Source organism: Sander lucioperca, chromosome 5 (assembly GCF_008315115.2).
Source record: "Sander lucioperca isolate FBNREF2018 chromosome 5, SLUC_FBN_1.2, whole genome shotgun sequence".
Classification (NCBI taxonomy): domain Eukaryota; kingdom Metazoa; phylum Chordata; class Actinopteri; order Perciformes; family Percidae; genus Sander; species Sander lucioperca.
In genome coordinates this window covers 29,522,835-29,543,953 of record NC_050177.1, presented here as the reverse complement: position 1 = coordinate 29,543,953, position 21,119 = coordinate 29,522,835, and the positions used below count along the sequence as shown (strand labels likewise).

General features: G+C 41.3%; 1 protein-coding gene and 2 long non-coding RNA genes across 5 annotated transcripts in view; 1 reads left to right on the top strand and 2 right to left on the bottom strand.

Moving 5' to 3' along the window:
- The window catches only part of LOC118495137, a 470,232-nt gene that overhangs the window by 6,662 nt on the left and 442,451 nt on the right, over positions 1 to 21,119 (bottom strand). The window lies entirely within an intron of this gene.
- LOC116034886 (NLR family CARD domain-containing protein 3-like) overlaps positions 1 to 21,119 on the top strand; it is a 972,843-nt gene that overhangs the window by 514,516 nt on the left and 437,208 nt on the right. The window contains exons 9-16 of the mRNA XM_036001609.1: positions 6,121 to 6,237; positions 7,940 to 8,018; positions 8,177 to 8,390; positions 8,527 to 10,324; positions 10,416 to 10,589; positions 11,520 to 11,693; positions 12,454 to 12,627; positions 12,938 to 13,111. Coding sequence (XP_035857502.1) covers positions 6,121 to 6,237; positions 7,940 to 8,018; positions 8,177 to 8,390; positions 8,527 to 10,324; positions 10,416 to 10,589; positions 11,520 to 11,693; positions 12,454 to 12,627; positions 12,938 to 13,111 — 2,904 coding nt within the window. The remainder of the gene's footprint in view (positions 1 to 6,120; positions 6,238 to 7,939; positions 8,019 to 8,176; positions 8,391 to 8,526; positions 10,325 to 10,415; positions 10,590 to 11,519; positions 11,694 to 12,453; positions 12,628 to 12,937; positions 13,112 to 21,119) is intronic.
- On the bottom strand, positions 5,418 to 5,844 carry LOC118495134. Of its 3 annotated transcripts, none has more exons than XR_004897453.1 (2): positions 5,664 to 5,844; positions 5,418 to 5,609 (listed from the first exon to the last, which is right to left on the bottom strand). It is a non-coding gene; the product is annotated as an uncharacterized LOC118495134 (long non-coding RNA). The 3 variants fall into 3 exon arrangements; XR_004897452.1 differs by having other exon boundaries at positions 5,418 to 5,627; positions 5,670 to 5,840; XR_004897451.1 differs by having other exon boundaries at positions 5,670 to 5,823.

Genomic DNA, 21,119 nt, shown 5'->3' with positions numbered 1-21,119 from the left:
GATGAATGTTGGAGTAAACCAACCAGCCAACGGTCTCATTGTTTTTTTAAAGATTATTTTTTTGGGGCTTTTCCCTTTATTATAGTGAAAGAGGATAGATATGAAAGGGGGAGAGAGATGGGGGGGCGACACGCAGCAAAGGGCAGCAGGTCAGATTTGAACCGGCGCCGCTGCAGGACTCAGCCAACATGCTGCTCTTACTGGGTGAGCTAGAGGCCCCCCCCCCCCGGTCTCATTGTTTTTAAATGAATTCAGGACAAACATCTTTAAACACCCTGGAGTCTGTGTGTACTCTCAAAACGCCATCCTCTGTTATAATCAAAACATACTTTAGATTTAAAAACAACTCTATTATATTTGTTATTACATGTTAACTGTCAGAAGTTCCATTTATTATTTCCTATATTTGGTAATGCTGCGCCTCTCTGGCCGTTCAGTGGCGGTTCTAGACCATTTCAAATGGAGGGGCCAGGCTGGGGTCACATGTGATTTCAGGGGAACCAAATACATTAATCCCCCCATAGGTTTGGTTCTCCAAAGACTGATAAACATATAACAATAAACACAAGAATACTCAATCTGTGTTAACCTACATTTCATATATCACTGCACATCAATAATATCCCTTTTTTGGGGATAAAGATGTATTAAAGTATTTGCCACAGTTAGGGGGGCCAGAGGGGGGGTTGAGGCTTAATATAACGGGGGGACCCTTGCCCCCCCCTCTAGAACCGCCACTGCTCTTGTTTCCTGTTTAAAGTTTACTTTCACTTTCCAGATTTAGTGTCGCAGCTTTTTCTCTCCGTGTGAAGCTCCAGCTGAAGGTAATTTAACTCTAATGTCTGTAACGTTTGACTCGTGAACTCCAGCTGTGGTTAGTTTAGTTTAAGAGCAGAAAGCTGCAGAGAAACCAACACAACTGGACTTGGGATGAATTAAAACTGGAGTCTTATTCACAAAGATCCACCGCCATGTTGTGTGGGTATCTGGCCGAGTTACTGTCTTATAGATCCTTTATTTCTGTCTTATAGATCCTTTATTTCTGTCTTATAGATCCTGTGTGTGTGTGTGTGTGTGTGTGTGTGTGTGTGTGTGTGTGTGTGTGTGTGTGTGTGTGAGAAACTGTAAGTTGCTGTTTGGTACTTTAACACCACGTTAGTCTTTGGTCTCTTCAGGGTTAGTTTCTGGCTCTGTAAAGTTAAATATAATGTTTCTACTTCTCTTCTTATTTCCTGAGAAAGTTTGGACGACTCTTGTGTTGAAGATAAATCTCCATGTTGTAACATGAACTACTACAGAGGAGGTTTTAAATACTTTGCCAGGTGTTTATACGTCTGTCTGTCACAACCGTGAGGCTGCAGTCAGGAAACTTTACAGCTGTGTAGCTGAGATCTAAATGAAGGCTGAGTTGAAGACGGGGGGGTCTGAGCAAGGGGGGAGGAAGTAGGAGGGGAGGAAGTAGGGGGGAGGAGTAGGAGGGCCAACTTTAAGCCCCTGGCCTGATTCTGCCGGTGTGAATCCATCATAAGATGGCCTCTAGTTATTTCCTTTCTCCTGCTGTCAGAAAACAAACCGTCGTCTCCACCAGCGTAAAGTCAGACACAACAGGACTCTACTGTTTCCTCTGGGACCTTTCAGAATAAAATGTAGAGACCTAAATGCCTCTGTCACTGTTGTAGTGATGTGTGGAGGAGGAGAAGTGTCTTCATGTCCTTAATTTTTATGAACCAGACAGGAATGTTCTGTACAAAGATGACATTAGTCCTGGAGTCTTTCCAATGTTCCTGTTCTCCCACAAAGATAATGAATGACAGAGCAGGATGAGCAGAGAGCAGAAATCATTCAGTGAAGAGATTCAGACTTTATTTCCTGCTTGATTGCTTCTAGTTTCTCCAGCATATTGAAATTCTGTGCAATTTCATTACTTCACACCAGTGGTGTAGTGGATTCACCAATTAGAGAGATTCAGAGTCGAGTCTCGAGTCCCCAGTGTTCGAGTCTGAGTTGAGTCATCAAGGTTGAGTCTGTGTTATATTTCAAGACTACATTTCTCCACTATGACACCTTTAAAGAGTTGAGATAATTATAAAGGAGTGTCTACATTAAACAAAAATGACACCACTGTTATTTTTCCTCTGGGACCTTTCAGAATAAAATGTAGAGACCTAAATGCCTCTGTTACTGTTGTAGTGATGTGTGGAGGAGGAGGAGTGTCTTCATGTCCTTAATTTTATAAACAGGACAGGAATGTTCTGGTCAAAGACGACATTAGTCCTGGGGCCTCATTTAAAAAAACCTGTTAAGCAAGAAAAAGTTGCGTAAAGCAGGGTGAAATTTGCTGTCGCAACATTCCTCGCTAAAGTTGGGATTCATAAAGATTTTCCATGCGTAAAAATGTGTCCAGTTTTCCGCAACCTTTTGACCATGCGTGTGATCGTACGTAATGCTCCCAAGGTTTTGTAGAACTCCGATGGTACCCCCGTTTTCTGAACCCATCCCAGTTTTTGTTTTCCTGAACCCAACAATCCCGTTCTTTCCAAGCCGACCCAGAGCCGGTCGCGGCGCCCGGCTGCTATTTATTATTTCTTCTTTAACTCATCGGCCTTGGCTCATTGTCTGTGAAGAACCAGCCCAGTCTCACGGCAGTTTGTGTAAATGTCACGTTATTTGTATCTATTGATTGATTCACGGGGACGTTTTTCTCGTTTTTTACGTGTAAATGTCACGTTATTTTCTCGGGGAAAGGACGGTGGGAGACGGCTGGGAAACGGCCGAAAATGACGCTCCATAAGCCGGGAGGCGGCCCACTGGGGACGCGCCACAATAAACGCCGGGAGACGGCTGGGATACGCCCGAAAATGATGCTCTAAAAGTTGGGACACGGCCGCAAGGCGGCCCGCTGGGGACGAGCTACAATAACGGGATGGGGAAAGGGTGCCTTACGCGCCGGGAGACGGCCGATGGGGACGGGGGACGTGCCACAATAACACACGGGACAAAACACCACGCGATCCCCGGGAAACAAAGGCCCACACGCCAGACGCGATCCCCGATCGCCCAGGTGAAAGTCCTGTGTTGTTTGACCCATCCATCACCCCGACCAACCTCCCTACGTGGATTTTCCTCTTTTTATACTACTCCGTAACATTTTCGTGTTGTGACACGAAAAAAACGAGAAAAACGTCCCCGTGAACACGAATCAATAGATTCAAATAACGTGACATTTACACGAACTGCCGTGAGACCGGGCTGGAAGAACATAAAAAATAACTTATTTTCAATGACTGTACACGGTACCCCCCCCCCCCCCCCTACACATAACTATTACATATGAGGTGTTCAGGTCTACTGGACCCCAGTGTAATAACTGTAGGTGCTATGAAACTTAACTGTGTCCTCCTCCTAACTGGGCCTGCTGTGTCTGTATGTGTGTGTGTGTGTGTGTGTGTGTGTGTCTTTGCGTCCCTATGATAGTCTCTGCGTCTGTCTGTGTGTGTGTGTGTGTGTGTGTGTGTGTGTGTGTGTGTGTATTTCTGTGTATGTGTGTGTGTGTGTGTGTGTGTGTGTATTTCTGTGTATGTGTGTGTGTGTGTGTGTGCGTCTGTATGTGTCTGTGTGTGTGTGTGTGTGTGTGTGTGTGTGTGTGCGTCTGTATGTGTCTGTGTGTATGTGTGTGTGTGTGTGTGTGTGTGTGTGTGTGTATTTCTGTGTATGTGTGTGTGTGTGTGTGTGTGTGTGTGTGTGTGTGTGTGTGTCTGTGTGTGTGTGTGTGTGTGTGTGTGTGTGTGTGTGTATTTCTGTGTATGTGTGTGTGTGTGTGTGTGTGTGTGCATCTGTATGTGTGTGTGTGTGTGTGTGTGTGTGTGTGTGTATTTCTGTGTATGTGTGTGTGTGTGTGTGTGTGTGCGTCTGTATGTGTCTGTGTATGTGTGTGTGTGTGTGTGTGTGTGTGTGTGTGTGTGTGTGTGTGAACCTGCTATTCCCACACAAAGTTATAAATTGTTACATTTCAATCACTTTCACCTGTTCTGATTAAGTTCTAAGAAATAAGCACCAATAATGATCAAAAATCTTTTTTCTATTTTTTACCTTTTTATATTTGAATTTCCTTGTTTTCTCACAAAAAACGAAAATGATCATATGATCATTAATGTGATCTCACAGGGGTAAATGGCAAATATGAACCATAAATGATGTAAATATCATTGGTAATTGAGCTAAATCTGTTAAGTATTAAGGCTGTGTAACAAACATATGAACACCACACAAGGGTTAAGGCCTCCAAACAGGATTTAGTTTGGATGTTCTACCTCTGTTAGGAGCACCTCCATCTCACAATCACTGAATCAGGTTTTTTCCCCATTTTTCTGTTTCATGATTGGTCATCAAGGCCTTCTATACAAGGCTGCTTTGTTCATTGATTGATTAACATGGACCTTATTAGGACAAATATGGGATGATCTTGGGAGGGGCGTGAGGCTCGTGCACGACCGCATGAGGTAACGCACGTCCATATTTATAACAATATGGGAGGACCGCATAAGTCATATCCGCAAGGTGTTATAAACCAGAATTTTGTTCTTGTGTACTAAAATTCTGACTTTTGGCGCACAAAATCTTTCAGAGTAGAATCTACGCACAGTTTTATAACTGAGGCCCCAAGATAAAATGACAGGAGGATGCCCAGGACAGAAAGGTGAGATTGATTGTCATAATGGAGTCTTGTCTCCAATAGAGGACAGAAAGATGACATTAGTCCTGGAGTCTTTCCAATGTTCCTGTTCTCCCAGAAAGATAATGAATGACAGAGCAGGATGAGCAGAGAGCAGAAATCATTCAGTGAAGAGATTCAGACTTTATTTCCTGCTTGATAGCTTCTAGTTTCTCCAGCAGCTTCTGTTTCTGGAGATTAAAAAGTGGTCTTCCTCTCTTTCTAACAGGACCCATCAGAGACCAGACCCTGCTGAACCTGAACCTGAACTTGATCCTGAACCTGAACCTGAACCCAGCTGTGTGTCCATGAAGAGTAACCGGTCCATGGAGCCACCGCTACTTTAAAAAAAGACCTGTAAGGGAGAGGAGAATAGAAATGGAGGAGAGGCTACCTGAAATGGAGGAGAGAGGATTGATGGAGAGACTTGAATGGCAGAAGGAGAGAATTGCAATGGAAAGGGAAATTGAAATGTTAAGAAGAAGATTGAGGTGAGTTGTGAACATCCAGCAAACTGGAACGAGTTTCATTGGATGGAACTACGTCCCGTCTGGGTTGTTTTTTGTTTTTTTTGTAATTTTGTGGAAAGAAATTATTGTAGTTGATGACTGAAATGAGAATATTTTTGTAAAATAATTTCCTGTCTTACTCAAAATATCTTTCTGTTTAGACAACATTTTAAAATATTATATTTAGATTTTTTTAAATTCTGATTTCAAAAGATATTTTCATAGAGTTTTGGACAGAAAGTAAAGCATTATTGGCATTTAATTGTTAATAATTAGGCCTACAGACATATTCATATTAATATTATATTTTATGCACGGAGACTTTAACTGAGCATGTGACCCTGAATAAATGTGTTTTTCTATCAGGACCCAGAAGAGACCAGAGTCTCCTGGACCTGAACCTGAACCTGGACCTGAACCTGAACCTGGACCTGGACCTGAACCTGAACCTGAACCTGAACCTGAACCCAGCTGTGTGTCCTTTAAGAGCGACCGGTCACAGGGACGCTTTATTGACTTTAAAGGAGAGCAACCCTCTGCTGAAAAGAGGTAAGCTGTTAATATTATAATATTACTGAATCATGTTTTAACTTTTATGTATCCAGAGAAGTTTTTGGAGTTTATTTTCAGCATCTTTCTTCTTCATCCATTTATATTCTCACATCTGAAAGTTGTCCAGTTAAACCAGTCTTCATCTCTTGACTTTAGGTAAATATTGGATCTGGTTTGGTCCAATATATTCTCTGGTGTTTTAACTTTTTAACCCAGTTTTTTGTATAGTTTATTGAACTTCTTTGTGTTAATCTTGTTTTAGTTGCTGCTTGTGTCTCCAGCAGTTTTTGTTTCTGAATAATAAAAAGTGAATTTCCATCCCTGTTGGTCTTACTCTCTGTGTAACAGGATCCATCAAAGACCAGACTCTGCTGAACCTGAACCCAGCTGTGTGTCCTTCAAGAGTGAGCGGTCACATGATCACTTTATTGACTTTAAAGGTCAACAACCCTCTGCTGAAAAGATGTAAGCTGTTAATAATATTATAATATTGCTGATTCATGTTTCAACTTGTATGTATCCAGAGAAGTTTTGACATTTATTTTCAGCATATTTCTTCTTCACATATATTTATACTCTCCATCTGAAAGCTGTCCAGTGAGACCAGTCTTCAACTGTAGATCTCAATGTAATATTGGACCTGGTTTGGTCCAATATCATCTGGTGTTTTAGCCCCATTAAAAAGCATTTTAAATCTCCCATAGCCATAGGGTAGGATAAAAATCATGAATGGCTAAATTCTTCCCAAATATTCTTCTCCAACTGGGAATACCAGGGGGATGGTTGGGATGTTTGTGCCTCAGAGTGCCCCTTCCAGGGTAACTTCATCTGCACATCCCCCCTGGAGAACCAGCGACCCTTGGTAAGTGTTTGTGTCACTGTGTTTGTGTTTCTGCCATTTGAGTCTGAACACTTTCAGGCCAGTTCTCAGTGAGTGGGTTCATGACCAGACCCCCCCCCCCCCCTGATATTTTTACTGTATTCCACCAGAATCAACCATTTTCCCTTTGTAGGCATGAAATTATTGTATTTTTGCCAGTTACATTATGGAGCAGTGTGTGTGTGTGTGTGTGTGTGTGTGTGTGTGTGTGTGTGTGTGTGTGTGTGTGTGTGTGTGTGTGTCTGTCTGTGTGTGTCTGTGTGTGAGAGAGAGTTTGTGTAAATGTAAGCAAGCACTGATCATTTTAGGGGTGAAAAAAGGGCATCTTTTGAAGGATGCATTTCATGTTTTTATTCAAGCACCTCTTCAAAGACACATGAAATGCATCCTTCAAAAGATGCCCTTTTTTCACCCCTAAAATGATCAGTGCTTGCTTACATTTACACAAACTCTTTCTCACACACTGACACGCACACACACACACACACACACACACACACACACACACACACACACACAAACACACACGGCTCCATAATATAACTGGCATAACTACAATCATTCCATGCCTACAAAGGGAAAATGGTTGATTCTGGTGGAATACAGTAAAAATATCAAATATCACCACTTTTGTACAAAATGAAATGCTATGTAAAAAATACAATGCAATCAAATCCGTTTTTTTGCTAATCTTGAACATATCCAAGACTCTAATCTCCACCAAAGCCCCATCTCCATATTATTCATTATATGGAAAAGAAAATCATTTTTTCTGTTTTTTTTTTAATATATATTGAAATACTTCAAATAAATAAACTTGCATTTAAAGGGTTAAAATCCTGAAAATGATTGAATGTTTGGTAGTTTTGAGCAAGGTAGAAGTTGTTTAAGCAGAAAACAATATTGATATCGTAATTTAATAGCAGTTTTTGTGTGCGTGTACATTTTTGCCACGAAGGTGTCCAGAGGGTACAAAATGAATCAATCAAGTATAAAAAAACATGTAAGAGTGAAAAACACTGGATTTAAAAATTTTGACCAAAAAGAAAGGTTCTGACAAAATTGCATGCCATAAGCAGTAACACAGCAAAAATTATCACAAAATGAAAAAAAAAAAAACTTTCTGTTGATTCACAGTGGGATCAGCAGCACCACCAACACTTTCATGTCAGGGGAAACCATCTGATTCAATGTTGTAATCAACACTTTAGTCACAGGAAATTACCTTGTGTTTGTCTCTGTGTGGACAGACATGATGTGAGCTAATTCTTCCTGATTCCTCCACAGAGTGGACCAGGAGAGCTCAGAGGTTCCCAGTGGTCAGTCTGCCCAGCAGCATCAAACACACCTGGACTCCATATTTATGGTCTGTACATGTACAACAACTACTTTTACATCTATTTTGTTCACAATCATCTCCATGCTGCACTTTTCATACCAGTGGGTTGTCAGTCTGTCCAACATGGATCTGATGTTTGCTTCCATGATTTCAGTTTGTGTCATTCATGTAATCTTCTGTTCCAGCTGCTGGAGGAGAACATCGGCACTTTTGTGAAGATTGAGCTGAAGAAGATCCAGAAGCTTCTGAGTCCAGATCACCCAGAATGCTCAGAGAGTCAGAGGGAGGAGGAGAATGAGGATGAAGAGCAGAGGAGCAGCAGAGAGGCATTTCTGAAGATCACACTGCACTTCCTGAGGAGAATGAAGCAGGACGAGCTGGCTGACCGTCTGCAGAGCAGTAAGAGGATTTCTCTAAAGATTTAACTTGCTGGACTAATGGGACATTTACTAATGTTTCCAGAGATGGACCAAAATATGTTCCTCTTCTCTTTACAAAATTACTTAATGAGATTTTTTATTATGTATTCATTCAGGAAGTTCTGCTGGAGTTTGTAAACGTAAACTCAAGACTAACCTAAACAAGAAGTTCCAGTGTGTGTTTGAGGGGATTGCTAAAGCAGGAAACCCAACCCTTCTGAATCAGATGTTCACAGAGATCTACATCATGGAGGGAGGGACTGCAGAGGTCAATGATGAACATGAGGTCAGACAGATTGAAATAGCATCCAGAAAACCAAACAGACCAGAAACAACAATCAGACGAGAAGACATCTTTAAAGCCCCACCTGGAAGAGATGAACCAATCAGAACAGTGATGACTAAGGGAGTGGCTGGCATCGGGAAAACAGTCTTAACACAGAAGTTCACTCTGGACTGGGCTGAAGGCAAAGCCAACCAGGACATCCAGTTCATGTTTCCATTCACCTTCAGAGAGCTGAATGTGCTGAAAGAGAAGAAGTACAGCTTGGTGGAACTTGTTGATCACTTCTTCAGTGAAACCAAAGAAGCAGGAATCTGCAGGTTTAAAGAGTTCCAGGTTGTGTTCATCTTTGACGGTCTGGATGAGTGTCGACTTCCTCTGGACTTCCTCAACACTGAGATCCTGACTGATGTTACAGAGTCCGCCTCAGTGGGTGTGCTGCTGACAAACCTCATCAGGGGGAAACTGCTTCCCTCTGCTCGCCTCTGGATAACCACACGACCTGCAGCAGCCAATCAGATCCCTGCTGAGTGTGTTGACATGGTGACAGAGGTCAGAGGGTTCACTGACCAACAGAAGGAGGAGTACTTCAGGAAGAGATACAGAGACAAGAAGCAGGAAAGCAGAATCATCTCCCACATCAAGACATCACGAAGCCTCCACATCATGTGCCACATCCCAGTCTTCTGCTGGATCACTGCTACAGTTCTGGAGGACGTGTTGAAGACCAGAGAGGGAGGAGAGCTGCCCAAGACCCTGACTGAGATGTACATCCACTTCCTGGTGGTTCAGTCCAAACTGAAGGACATCAAATACGATGGAGGAGCTGGGACCGATTCAAACTGGAATAAAGAGACGAAGAAGATGATTGAGTCTCTGGGAAAACTGGCTTTTGATCAGCTGCAGAAAGGCAACCTGATCTTCTATGAATCAGACCTGACAAAGTGTGGCATCAATATCAGATCAGCTTCAGTGTACTCAGGAGTGTTCACACAGATCTTTAAAGAGGAGAGAGGACTGTACCAAGACAAGGTGTTCTGCTTCATCCATCTGAGTGTTCAGGAGTTTCTGGCTGCTCTTCATGTCCATCTGACATTCATCAACTCTGGAGTCAACCTGCTGTCAGAAGAACAAACAACATCGTGGTGGTCTGAAGTGTTCAGAGACAAATCAACACATTTCTACCAGAGTGCTGTGGACAAGGCCTTACAGAGTCCAAATGGACACCTGGACTTGTTCCTCCGCTTCCTCCTGGGTCTTTCACTGCAGACCAATCAGACTCTCCTACGAGGCATGATGACACACACAGGAAGTAGCTCAGAGACCAATCAGAAAACAGTCAAGTACATCAAGACAAAGATCAGTGAGAATCTGTCTGCAGAGAGAAGCATCAATCTGTTCCACTGTCTGAATGAACTGGATGATCATTCTCTAGTGGAGGAGATCCAACAGTACCTGAGATCAGGAAGTCTCTCCACAGATAAACTGTCTCCTGCTCAGTGGTCAGCTCTGGTCTTCATCTTACTGTCATCAGAAAAAGATCTGGACGTGTTTGACCTGAAGAAATACTCTGCTTCAGAGGAGGCTCTTCTGAGGCTGCTGCCAGTGGTCAAAGCCTCCAACAAAGCTCTGTAAGTGTGATTTATTCATCAATAAATACTCTGATATCTTTCAACAGGAGTTAAATATAAATAACGTGTGTCCTTCCTGTTGTCTCTCCAGACTGAGTGGCTGTAACCTGTCAGAGAGAAGCTGTGAAGCTCTGTCCTCAGTTCTCAGCTCCCAGTCCTCTAGTCTGAGAGAGCTGGACCTGAGTAACAACGAACTGCACGATTCAGGAGGGAAGCTGATCTCTGTTGGACTGAAGAGTCCACACTGCACACTGGAGACTCTCAGGTCAGATCAAGAACAATAATCTTTGAAAAAAACAGTATTGGAAAATACTTTGGAAACATTCAAAAAATGTGAATGTTTCCAAAGTATTTTATTCTGATTCAGAATCACTTCATAAATAATGAAATATGAACTGTGGCTGAGATCCACAAATAGTTTATATTTTAATATTAGGTGACGTTGATTAATGGACGTTTGTTTATTTCTGATTATACAAGAAGTAGATCCGACCAGACAACCTGATTGGTCAGCTAGACATTTAGGACATACTCAAATTAGCATGATAGCACACCCTGTCATGCCAATAATGACATTAAATAAAACCTTCTGGTGTAATACTGCTTAATTCAGTCACGATTAATTATCATGTTTCCAACTTGTTTAGAGTAGAGCAGCAGATATTTAAACATGCTGAGAAGGGATTTCATATACTGTATCACCAAAATTCCAGACTCAACATATAAACACAATCGTTATTTGTCTTCTTCTATAACATTTCTCTAAACTTTAAGCTTTATTCAATTTAAACCGCCCTTCTCATGTCAGGATTTAAAATTTAGCAATTCGGAAATCTTTTAATGTTTCCAAAGAATTTTGTTCTTATTCATAATATGTTGTAAAGCACACATTATGAAATGTGGCTATGGCATTTTTTTTTTTTAATCTTATGTGAATTTGAATACTGGACGTCGTTTTACTCCTCATTCAGTCACAATTAGTTATCATGTTTCCAACTTGTGTAGAAAATGGATTTTATATTCTCTATCACCAAAAGTCCAGACTTAACATTTAAACACAATCGTTATCTGTCTTCTTCATTACCGTCCCTCCAACAAAGCTCTGTAAGTGTGATTTATTCAACATTAAATACTCTACTATCTTTCAACAGGAGTTAAATAAAAATAACTTGTGTCTTTCCTGTTGTCTCTCCAGACTGCGTGGCTGTAACCTGTCAGAGAGAAGCTGTGAAGCTCTGTCCTCAGTTCTCAGCTCCCAGTCCTCTAGTCTGAGAGAGCTGGACCTGAGCAACAACGTACTGCAGGATTCAGGAGGGAAGCTGATCTCTGATGGACTGAAGAGTCCAAACTGCAGACTGGAGACTCTCAGGTCAGATCAAGAACAATAATCTTTGAACAAAATCAGTATTGAAAAATACTTTGGAAACATTCAAAAAATGTGAATGTTTCCAAAGTATTTTATTCTGATTTAGAATCACTTCATGAATAATGAAATTTGAACTGTGGCTGAGATCCTCAAATAATTTATATTTTAATATTATGTGACTTTGATTAATGGACATTTGTTTATTTCTGATTATACAAGAAGTAGATCCGACCAGACAACCTGATTGGTCAGCTAGACATTCAGAACATACTCAAATTAGCATGACAGCACACCCTGTCGTGCCAATAATGACGTTAAATCAAACGTCTCCTGTAACATTGCTTAATTCAGTCACGAGTAATTATCACGTTTCCAAGTTGCTGAAAGTAGAGCAGCAGATAATTAAACATGCAGAGAAGGGATTTCATATACTGTATCACCAAAAGTCCAGACTCAACATATAAACACAATCGTTATTTATCTTCTTCTATGACATTTCTCTAAACTTTAAGCTTTAGTCAATTTAAACCCCCCTTCACATGTCAGGATTTAAAATTTAGCAATTTAGAAATCTCTTCTCCTTATCACTCCTCATTCACTCACAATTAGTTATCATGTTTCCAACTTGTTTAGAATAAGGATTTTACATTATCTATCACCAAAAGTCCAGACTTAACATTTAAACACAATTGTTATCTGTCGTCTTCATATTTCAACAGGAGTTAAATATAAATAACTTGTTTCCTTCCTGTTGTCTCTCCAGACTGAGTGGCTGTAACCTGTCAGAGAGAAGATGTGAAGCTCTGTCCTCAGTTCTCAGCTCCCAGTCCTCTAGTCTGAGAGAGCTGAACTTGAGTAACAACGATCTGCAGGATTCAGGAGGGAAGCTGATCTCTGATGGACTGAAGAGTCCACACTGCACACTGGAGACTCTCAGGTCAGGATTCATTAACCTATTCAACTGATAACCATTTAAAATCTGACTAACTTTAGTTGATAAAACAGCTGCTTTGTGTCTGCTGATACGATACACTTGGTCAGTAGTTAATTCCTAGACTTAGAGTTACTTTCCATGAGGATTTTTCATTGTTAACTTTTGTTGTTAAATAGTTAAATAGAACAGTTGATTTTAAAGGTGTATTCTAAATCTGAACCAAAATGTACCTGGACAACAAACAAACATAAAACTAACACATGGCTCAACGTGTTGACAGAGGGTTCCTGTGTGTTGTTCTGTGTATTTGCAGTCTGTCAGGCTGTCTGATCTCAGAGGAAGGCTGTTCTTCTCTGGCCTCAGCTCTGAGCTCCAACCCCTCCCATCTGAGAGAGCTGGACCTGAGCTACAATCATCCAGGAGAATCAGGAGTGAAGCTACTGTCAGCGGGACTGGAGGATCCAAGCTGGAGACTGGAGACTCTCAGGTACAAACACTGATGAATATAAAAAGGAGATATTTGTGTAGGAAGTTTTAAAGGGGAACATATCCAGGAACTAAATTGATGACTTCCTGTTGTTAACAATTGATGTAGTTTGGACACATCTCTGTATATTAAAGGAACTGTCTGTGGTTCAGTTTCAACTCGACAGACAGTTCCAGGACAGGTTTAGCCTAGCTTAGCACAAATCAATGTGCTTTCTACGCTGTGAGAAGAGTGTGTGGATGAAGCATTACTATTTCAACAGACTAGTTAGCTAGAGGTTTAAAATGTCAGTTGCTGGTGCTGCATGGCTCATGTGATCGATCAGAGACGTATACTGACGTCCAGACCAATTATTTCTCTAAGTTCTTCTTGTGCTGGGAGAGTACCGGCTCTAAGTTCAAAAAGTCCCTCAAAACGCTCTTTCCTAGTCCCTGCGGTGCAAACACAATATATATGTGTGTGTGTGAGAGCGTGTATGTAATGTAATGTTCATGTTCATGTTTCCCAGACAGAGAAAGGTCCACTGTTGCACCAAATGCTTGCTCTTGGGAGAATTGTTGGGTCTCTGTAAATGATAGTGTGGCAGTGGCGCCAGCAGCCGTAATTCTGTACGCACTGTACACTCGATCTGTAGGTCAGAGGTGGGCCGTCAGGGCCAGCAAGGCTTTCTCTGCTGGCAAAGAGATTGTCAGAATCAGAAAATTATATTTTTATAATTGAAGGCCTAAAATAAAGAAAATATGTATTTTCAATATTGTTTACACTGCAAGTTCATTTACATAATTTTTTTAGTGAATGATTTTACTAGCTATTACTGCTTGCTTTATATGTTAAAGATTTGAGCAGTGTCAGTGGCCGCTGTGCCTTTGTGTGTGCATGGTGACATGTGTGTGTTAAGCCCGCACTGTTTGGCTGGAATTTGTGGCGAGGCCTGTTGATCACTGATTGTGTTATATGTGTTTTTGATTTATTTGTGGTCACCGTATGAGTAAATATGACCCAGACGCGTAACTATTGTTAAGCAGGGTATGCGGTGCTTAAGGGCCTGGGCCAATCAGGGGCCCGTGTGACTGGAAGATATTGATTGACAGCCGGGGCCCCCTATCACATTTTCATTACTCGCGACAATCCCAGCAGTCCCACGGGCACTCTGACAGCCAGTGACCAAGCGGGAGTGAGAACGGGTCAAATTAATTTCCTTGTTTTTGATATGAAAACGAGATCGTGGACGAGACACTTGTGTGACTCGAACATTTTACATTTACCAACAAGACGTACAGCAAAAGACCGTCCAAAACATTTCAGACCGTCCTGCCAACCTGTTTACATTTTAACATCAATGTACTACTGTAACGATTTTTCACTATAAAGTCTCTGAAAGCTGCTCCTGTTTCAATCCTGTCGGCTCTTTGCAGCGGCAGGGCTGCTTCGTTCTCCCCGCGATGCGCGCACACACACACACACACACACACACACACACACACACACACACACACAATCACACACGGTGGATGCAGGAAAAACCACAGATGAGACGTACAGGATGACCTGAATTGAGGACAGTTACGCTCGTTATTGTAAGTGCAATGATAAGTTAAAGTCCAATAAGTACTTTATCAAACCGTATGAATGTGTGTCCCAGGCCAGGTTAGGAAATTAACTTACAATGTAAAGATCAACAAGCCACTGACAGTGACAGATATGTTCATATTTGATTCATTCAATAAATTATTATTTTTTGTCTTAAATCCACCAGCCATTTTCATATTATACCAACATTTGCAGCATCCTGAGCCTATTTGGTAATGTTCCTAGGAAATCTCAGCCCAGAGTAATTAATTAATGGTAATAATTATTATTCTCCCCAAAACAAGTTTCCTTTTTATTTTTAAAGAACTACACAAAAGAAATCGCAAGGTTTTTTGCAACTTTCACCGTCTATCTCAACTCCATTGTAACAAACAAACAAACAAAAGACATTGCAACTTTTATCGACATTTTTTACAAAAGCTCCCGTGAAATCAGACATTTTGGGCTGCAACAATCTCAAAAAAGGCCACAAAATCCTGGAGGGACTGCCCTTGTGTGTTTTTTCATGTGTTATGGTGTGCATTCACCAGTGTTTTTTTGTTGTTGTGGTGGCGTAGGCTACTCCTGATTTTGTCAGTCATCTCATCTCTTATATGCTGTGTCTCTATGATCCTATCCTGTCCTATTCATGGTAGCCTACTCGTGGACATTGTGCCGTCATCACGTGCTGTAGTAGTGGGCCCGCCTTGATAATCCTGCTTAAGGGCCCGGTGTTGGCTCGTTACGCCACTGATATGACCGGTTGTGGTGGGTTTGTTTTGGTTTCTTTGGTAATTGCATTCATTTTGACTACATGTGATGCAGCATCCTGTCATACTGCGTGAAAGTGATGCTTCAGTCAGCGTGTGTTCATGTCTCTGCTGTAGTGTATTAGGTGTCTCTAGATGTTGAGCCTTGTGGTAAATCACGTTATTCCACACGGTAATGTCCTAGTGTCATGGTGAGGTTATTCAAAGGTGATTTAATGCTGTAGGATAGTACTGAAGGCCCAGGTGTAAAATACACGGCCCGCCACTGCTGTAGATAAACTGCTGGTTGCTATGGACGCTGCTATCACTGAACCCACGGATCTAGCATGTTGTTGGTATCATATGTGTTTACATGGACATGAATACTCCAGTTATGAGGATTATCCTGTTTTTGATCATATTCAGGATGTGATGTTTAGGCTACATGGCACACAGAGAAATCAGGTTATTCACATAGCTGTTACCATACCATAGTGATATGAGGAAGGATAAGGTTATGTAGACTAGGCTACATAACTGATCGACTGGGAAGAAAAACGATACCGCTCAAATAGGAAGTTGTCTAAAAATTAAACTGTCGGGGCTCAATATCATCTCCCGACGTATGTTTAACTCTGTGAAGTAAAGCAGCTTCTTCATCAATGGGATTGTAGACAAAAGGAAATGCCATGTTTTGAGAAATAAAATGTTTTATAGTCTGCCTAACACGGTTAATAAACCAACATAATTATTTTTATTCATGCCGATAACAAACTGGTCTAAAATGCGCCTGATACAGACTGAATGAATGAATGAGGAAATGAGAGAGGGCTGTGTCAGAGGGAGGAGACTGAGAGAAGAAAACCTGCTCCCGACCAGGTTAGGTTCACAGGCTCAGTTACCATAGTAACTGACTCTGAGGTGAAGTTACCATAGTAACTGACTCTGAGGTGAAGTTACCATAGTAACTGACTCTGAGGTGAAGTTACCATAGTAACTGACTCTGAGGTGAAGTTACCTCTCTTTCTGAAACAGAAAACCCAGAGTTTCCCTCATCACAGGGTTAACAAACTCAGAGTTTTCACTAAACCTGCTTTCTGAAATACCACCCAGCTCTCGTCATGTTGGTTATTTGGTCAAATGTCAGGTGTTTGTGTTTGAATTTGGGGAAATATTTAGTTGGGACTGGCTGCAGTTCTGTGCATTCTGTCAGGAAGTGCAGCTCTGTCTCGACTTTGTCTCTCTTGCACAGCTGGCAGAAGTGCTCCTCTTTGGGGAGCCATGATTGTTTGTAGCGGCCTGTCTCGATGGCCAGGTTGTGCTCACTGAGTCTGTACTTGGTCAATGTAGTTCTTAGTTTGATATCAGTAACTGTGGTCAGGTAGTCTGCCACACTGTCCTCTCTCTTTAGGGACAGATAGCACTGCATTTTGCTTTGTGCTTTTGTTTATGTGTTCAAGTTGGTGATGTAGTTTAGTTTCTGTTGTGTTATAATTTGGTTAACTCTGATTGGTTGGTTCCCAGACTGGTCCTGAGGCAGAACAGGGTCAGGAAGTGAACTGAGCATCAGGACCAGCTGAGTGAGGGGACTCTTCTCTTTGCACAGCTCTTGGTATTGCCGGGCTTTCTGCTGGTAGGAGTGGGGGTCACTGTTTTTTAGATGTAGCCAATATTTGATTGCACGTTTTTGAATTTTGATGAATAATGGGAATTGGCCTAATTCAGCTCTGCAGGCGTTGCTTTTACAGAACTCCAGATGCAGGATTTCAACTGGGTTTGGGCCAAATTCTGGTAGGAAATAGGACCCCACAGCTCACTACCATAGAGGAGAATTGGTTCTATTACAGATTTACATAATTTGGGCCAGGTTCTAATTGTTGTGTATGAGGAGTTAGCTGTTGTGTTAGCATAATTAGCTGCCGACTTAGCAGAGTTAGCTGTTGTGTTAGCCGAGTTAGATATAGTGTTAGCAGAGTTAGCTGTTGTGTTAGCCGAGTTAGATATAGTGTTAGAGGAGTTAGCTGTTGTGTTAGCCGAGTTAGATATAGTGTTAGCAGTGTTAGCTGTTGTGTTAGCAGAATTAGCTGTTGTGTATGAGGAGTTAGCTTTTGTGTTAGCAGAGTTAGCTGTTGTGTTGGCAGAGATAGCTGTTGTGTATGAGGAATTAACTGTTGTGTTAGCAGAGTTAGCTGTCATCTTAGCCTAGATAGCTGTTGTGTTAGCAGAGTTAGCTGTTGTGTATGAGGAGTTAGCTGTTGTGTTAGCATAATTAGCTGTCGTCTTAGCAGAGTTAGCTGTTGTGTTAGCAGAGTTAGTTGTTTTGTTAGCCGAGTTAGATATAGTGTTAGCAGAGTTAGCTATTGTGTTAGAGGAGTTAGCTGTTGTGTTAGCCGAGTTAGATATAGTGTTAGCACAGTTAGCTGTCGTGTTAGCAGAGATAGCTGTTGTGTATGAGGAGTTAGCTGTTGTGTTAGCCATGTTAGATATAGTGTTAGCAGAGTTAGCTATTGTGTTAGCAGAAATAGCTGTTGTGTATGAGGAGTTAGCTGTAGTGTTAGCATAATTAGCTGTTGTGTTAGCAGAGATAGCTGTTGTGTATGAGGAGTCATCTGTAGTGTTAGCATAATTAGCTGTTGTGTTAGCAGAGTTAGCTGTCGTGTTAGCAGAGTTAACTGTTGTGTTAGAGGAGTTAGCTGTTGTGTTAACAGAGTTAGATATAGTGTTAGCACAGTTAGCTGTCGTGTTAGCAGAGATAGCTGTTGTGTATGAGGAGTTAGCTGTTGTGTTAGCCATGTTAGATATAGTGTTAGCAGAGTTAGCTATTGTGTTAGCAGAGATAGCTGTTGTGTATGAGGAGTTAGCTGTAGTGTTAGCATAATTAGCTGTTGTGTTAGCAGAGATAGCTGTTGTGTATGAGGAGTCATCTGTAGTGTTAGCATAATTAGCTGTTGTGTTAGCAGAGTTAGCTGTCGTGTTAGCAGAGTTAACTGTTGTGTTAGAGGAGTTAGCTGTTGTGTTAACAGAGTTAGATATAGTGTTAGCAGAGTTAGCTGTAGTGTTAGCATAATTAGCTGTTGTGTTAGCAGAGATAGCTGTTGTGTATATAATATAATATAAAGCTTTATTGCAGACATAGGTCCATATAACACATAATACAGTATACATAGTATAAAAAGGAGATACAAAAATACATACAAAATTGCATATGAGCCTATAGGACAGGGGTATTCAACTACATTTTAAAAAGGTCCAGTTAGAGAAAATGTTTTGAAGCAAAGGTCCGGAAGATCATAATGTCTAACAATTTAGTGTTATATATATTTAAGTAGCCTAGTAGTTGTATCAACATCTGAATGTAATCAATGACCGTCAAATCAAATTAATTCAGTACAAAACAGAAACTTGTTGACAATATTTATTGTCACGTAACATAGAACTGAACATATATGTATGACTGTAGATATGTATAAAGTTCTCTCATTAACTAAATAAAACTGCATTTACAAATAAGAGAAAATAAATAAAATAAAAAAGTGCTTAACTTCGGAAAAATAATATAAAGGGAGGAAAAGTTTGAATTTTTCCTTTTCTGTTTCACATCTTGACTCAACAGTCTCAACCAATTTTACAAATAACAAATCTCAACAGATCTTAACAATTGAACAGTTTTAGAGTATCACTTTCTTCCCCTCAGATCCCACTCCCTCATGTTTTTGCTCAGTGAGAGAATTGAGCTTTAGCCTGTCTTGCCAGGATTTTAAACCTGGGCTTGAATGGAGTCAGGGCCATTCTCATACACATGTGAAGGTGCTCATTGGTGAGCCTGGAACGATATTTAGTTTTAATTATGTTCATTGTGGAGAAAGCTGCCTCGCAGCTGTACGTGGAGCCAAACATGGTCAAGATGTATAGGGCTACTTTCCTCAGACCTGGGAAAGCAGTCTCAGGGACCATTTGGAGCCAGAAAGTGGAAGGGTCAGTTCTTACAAACTGCTCTTTCAGGGCCACATCTGCTTGGAGATCAACCAATTGCATCTGGAGAGACCCAGCATTTACCCATTTAAAGTGCTGTGTGACTTCCTTTGAGAACCATCTGTGATCAGAAATGGGTTCTGAATGAACATGGTGAGCTGCTCTCCAAAGCTGAAGCTGTCAAAACGGTTGCTGAAGTTTACAATCAGCTTATCAATAAAATAGAAGAAAACAAAAGATGACAAATCTCTCTGTCCCTGAACCTGTTCCTGCACTGCTGGGAAGTGTACACAGTCTCCCTGCAGGTCTTCCTTCAACACTTCAAGTTCCCTCTGAAAGGAGCGAACAGCTGTCATCAGTTCACAAATTGAATTGTCCTTGCCCTGTAGCCTCAAATTCAATTCATTCAGATGTGACGTGATATCAACCAAAAAGGCCACATTATCCATCCATTTCTCATTTTCTAAAAAGAGAGAAAACTGTGTTGCCTTCTGACTGCTTAGCTCTGCCAAAAAAGATGCTAATTCCCTCCTGATGGACCAAAAGCGCTCTAGCACCCTGCCTTTGCTGAGCCATCTCACATTGTTGTGCAGCAAAAAGATCATCAGCATTGGCATCAACTTCTCTGAGGAATTCCCTAAGCATGCGATGCTGGTAGGAAGAGGATGCCCTGAGAAAATTTATCATTTTCATCATTGTATTCATCACCTCAGCATGCTCATCTGACAGGGAGGCACAGAGGACAGATTGATGAATGATGCAATGGTAAGATAACAGCTCAGGATTGTCCCCTTTCAGTCTTGCTACAGCTCCTTTTTCTTTCCCTATCATAGAAGGGGCTCCATCTGTGGTTAGTGAAACCACTTGTTTTGGCTCTATTCCTCTTTTTGTTAAAATCTCCTTAATGGCCAGGTAGATATCCTCTCCTCTTGTACTGGTCTGAAGGGAGTGACACCTAACATGTCTTCACAGAATGTTTTCTGGTCTGTGTTGAAAAACCTGGCATACACTACCAGCTGAGCATTGTCACATATGTCAGTGGACTCATCCACAGCTAAGCCTACACATGGTGCCTTATGCATGGCTTCATCTAGCTGGGTTAGCACATCCTGAGTTAATATTTCACTTTTCTTTGTGGCAGATGATGCTGACATGGGAATTTGCTTTATTTTATCACAAAGCTCATTTTTTTGTTTTCCCTCAAGTAGTGTTTCAGCTACTGCACTCATGCATTCTTTGACAACCCCTCCATCTGTAAATGGCTTTTTGTGTTTACCCAAAATCCAAGAAACTCTGAGGGAACAGTCAAGAGCACGTTGTTGGGCAGTGAATGTGTGACTCAGGATCCTGGTGGACTGGTCATATTGGCCTCTGAGACTACCTATTTTCTGTGATCTCAATTCAGATTTGAGTGGGTATGTTTGTTCAAAACCTTTATGTTTTGTCTCATAATGGCGTTTCACATCGCAACTTTTAATAAGTGCCACGGTTTCTGCACATATGAGACACACTGGTTTAGTGCTGCCATTGGGAAGTATGAACAGAAATGAGTCTGTCCATTCTGGATTAAATGCTCTGTTTTCACTGTCCACTTTTCTTTTTTTGGAGAGTGCCATTTGTTCCTTATTTTTCTGTTACCCTTTCACCAGTGGTGTAGTGGTCCCTGGAGAAGTGGGTATACTCTCAGTTTTCACCTTTTTTTTTTTTTTTTTTTTTTA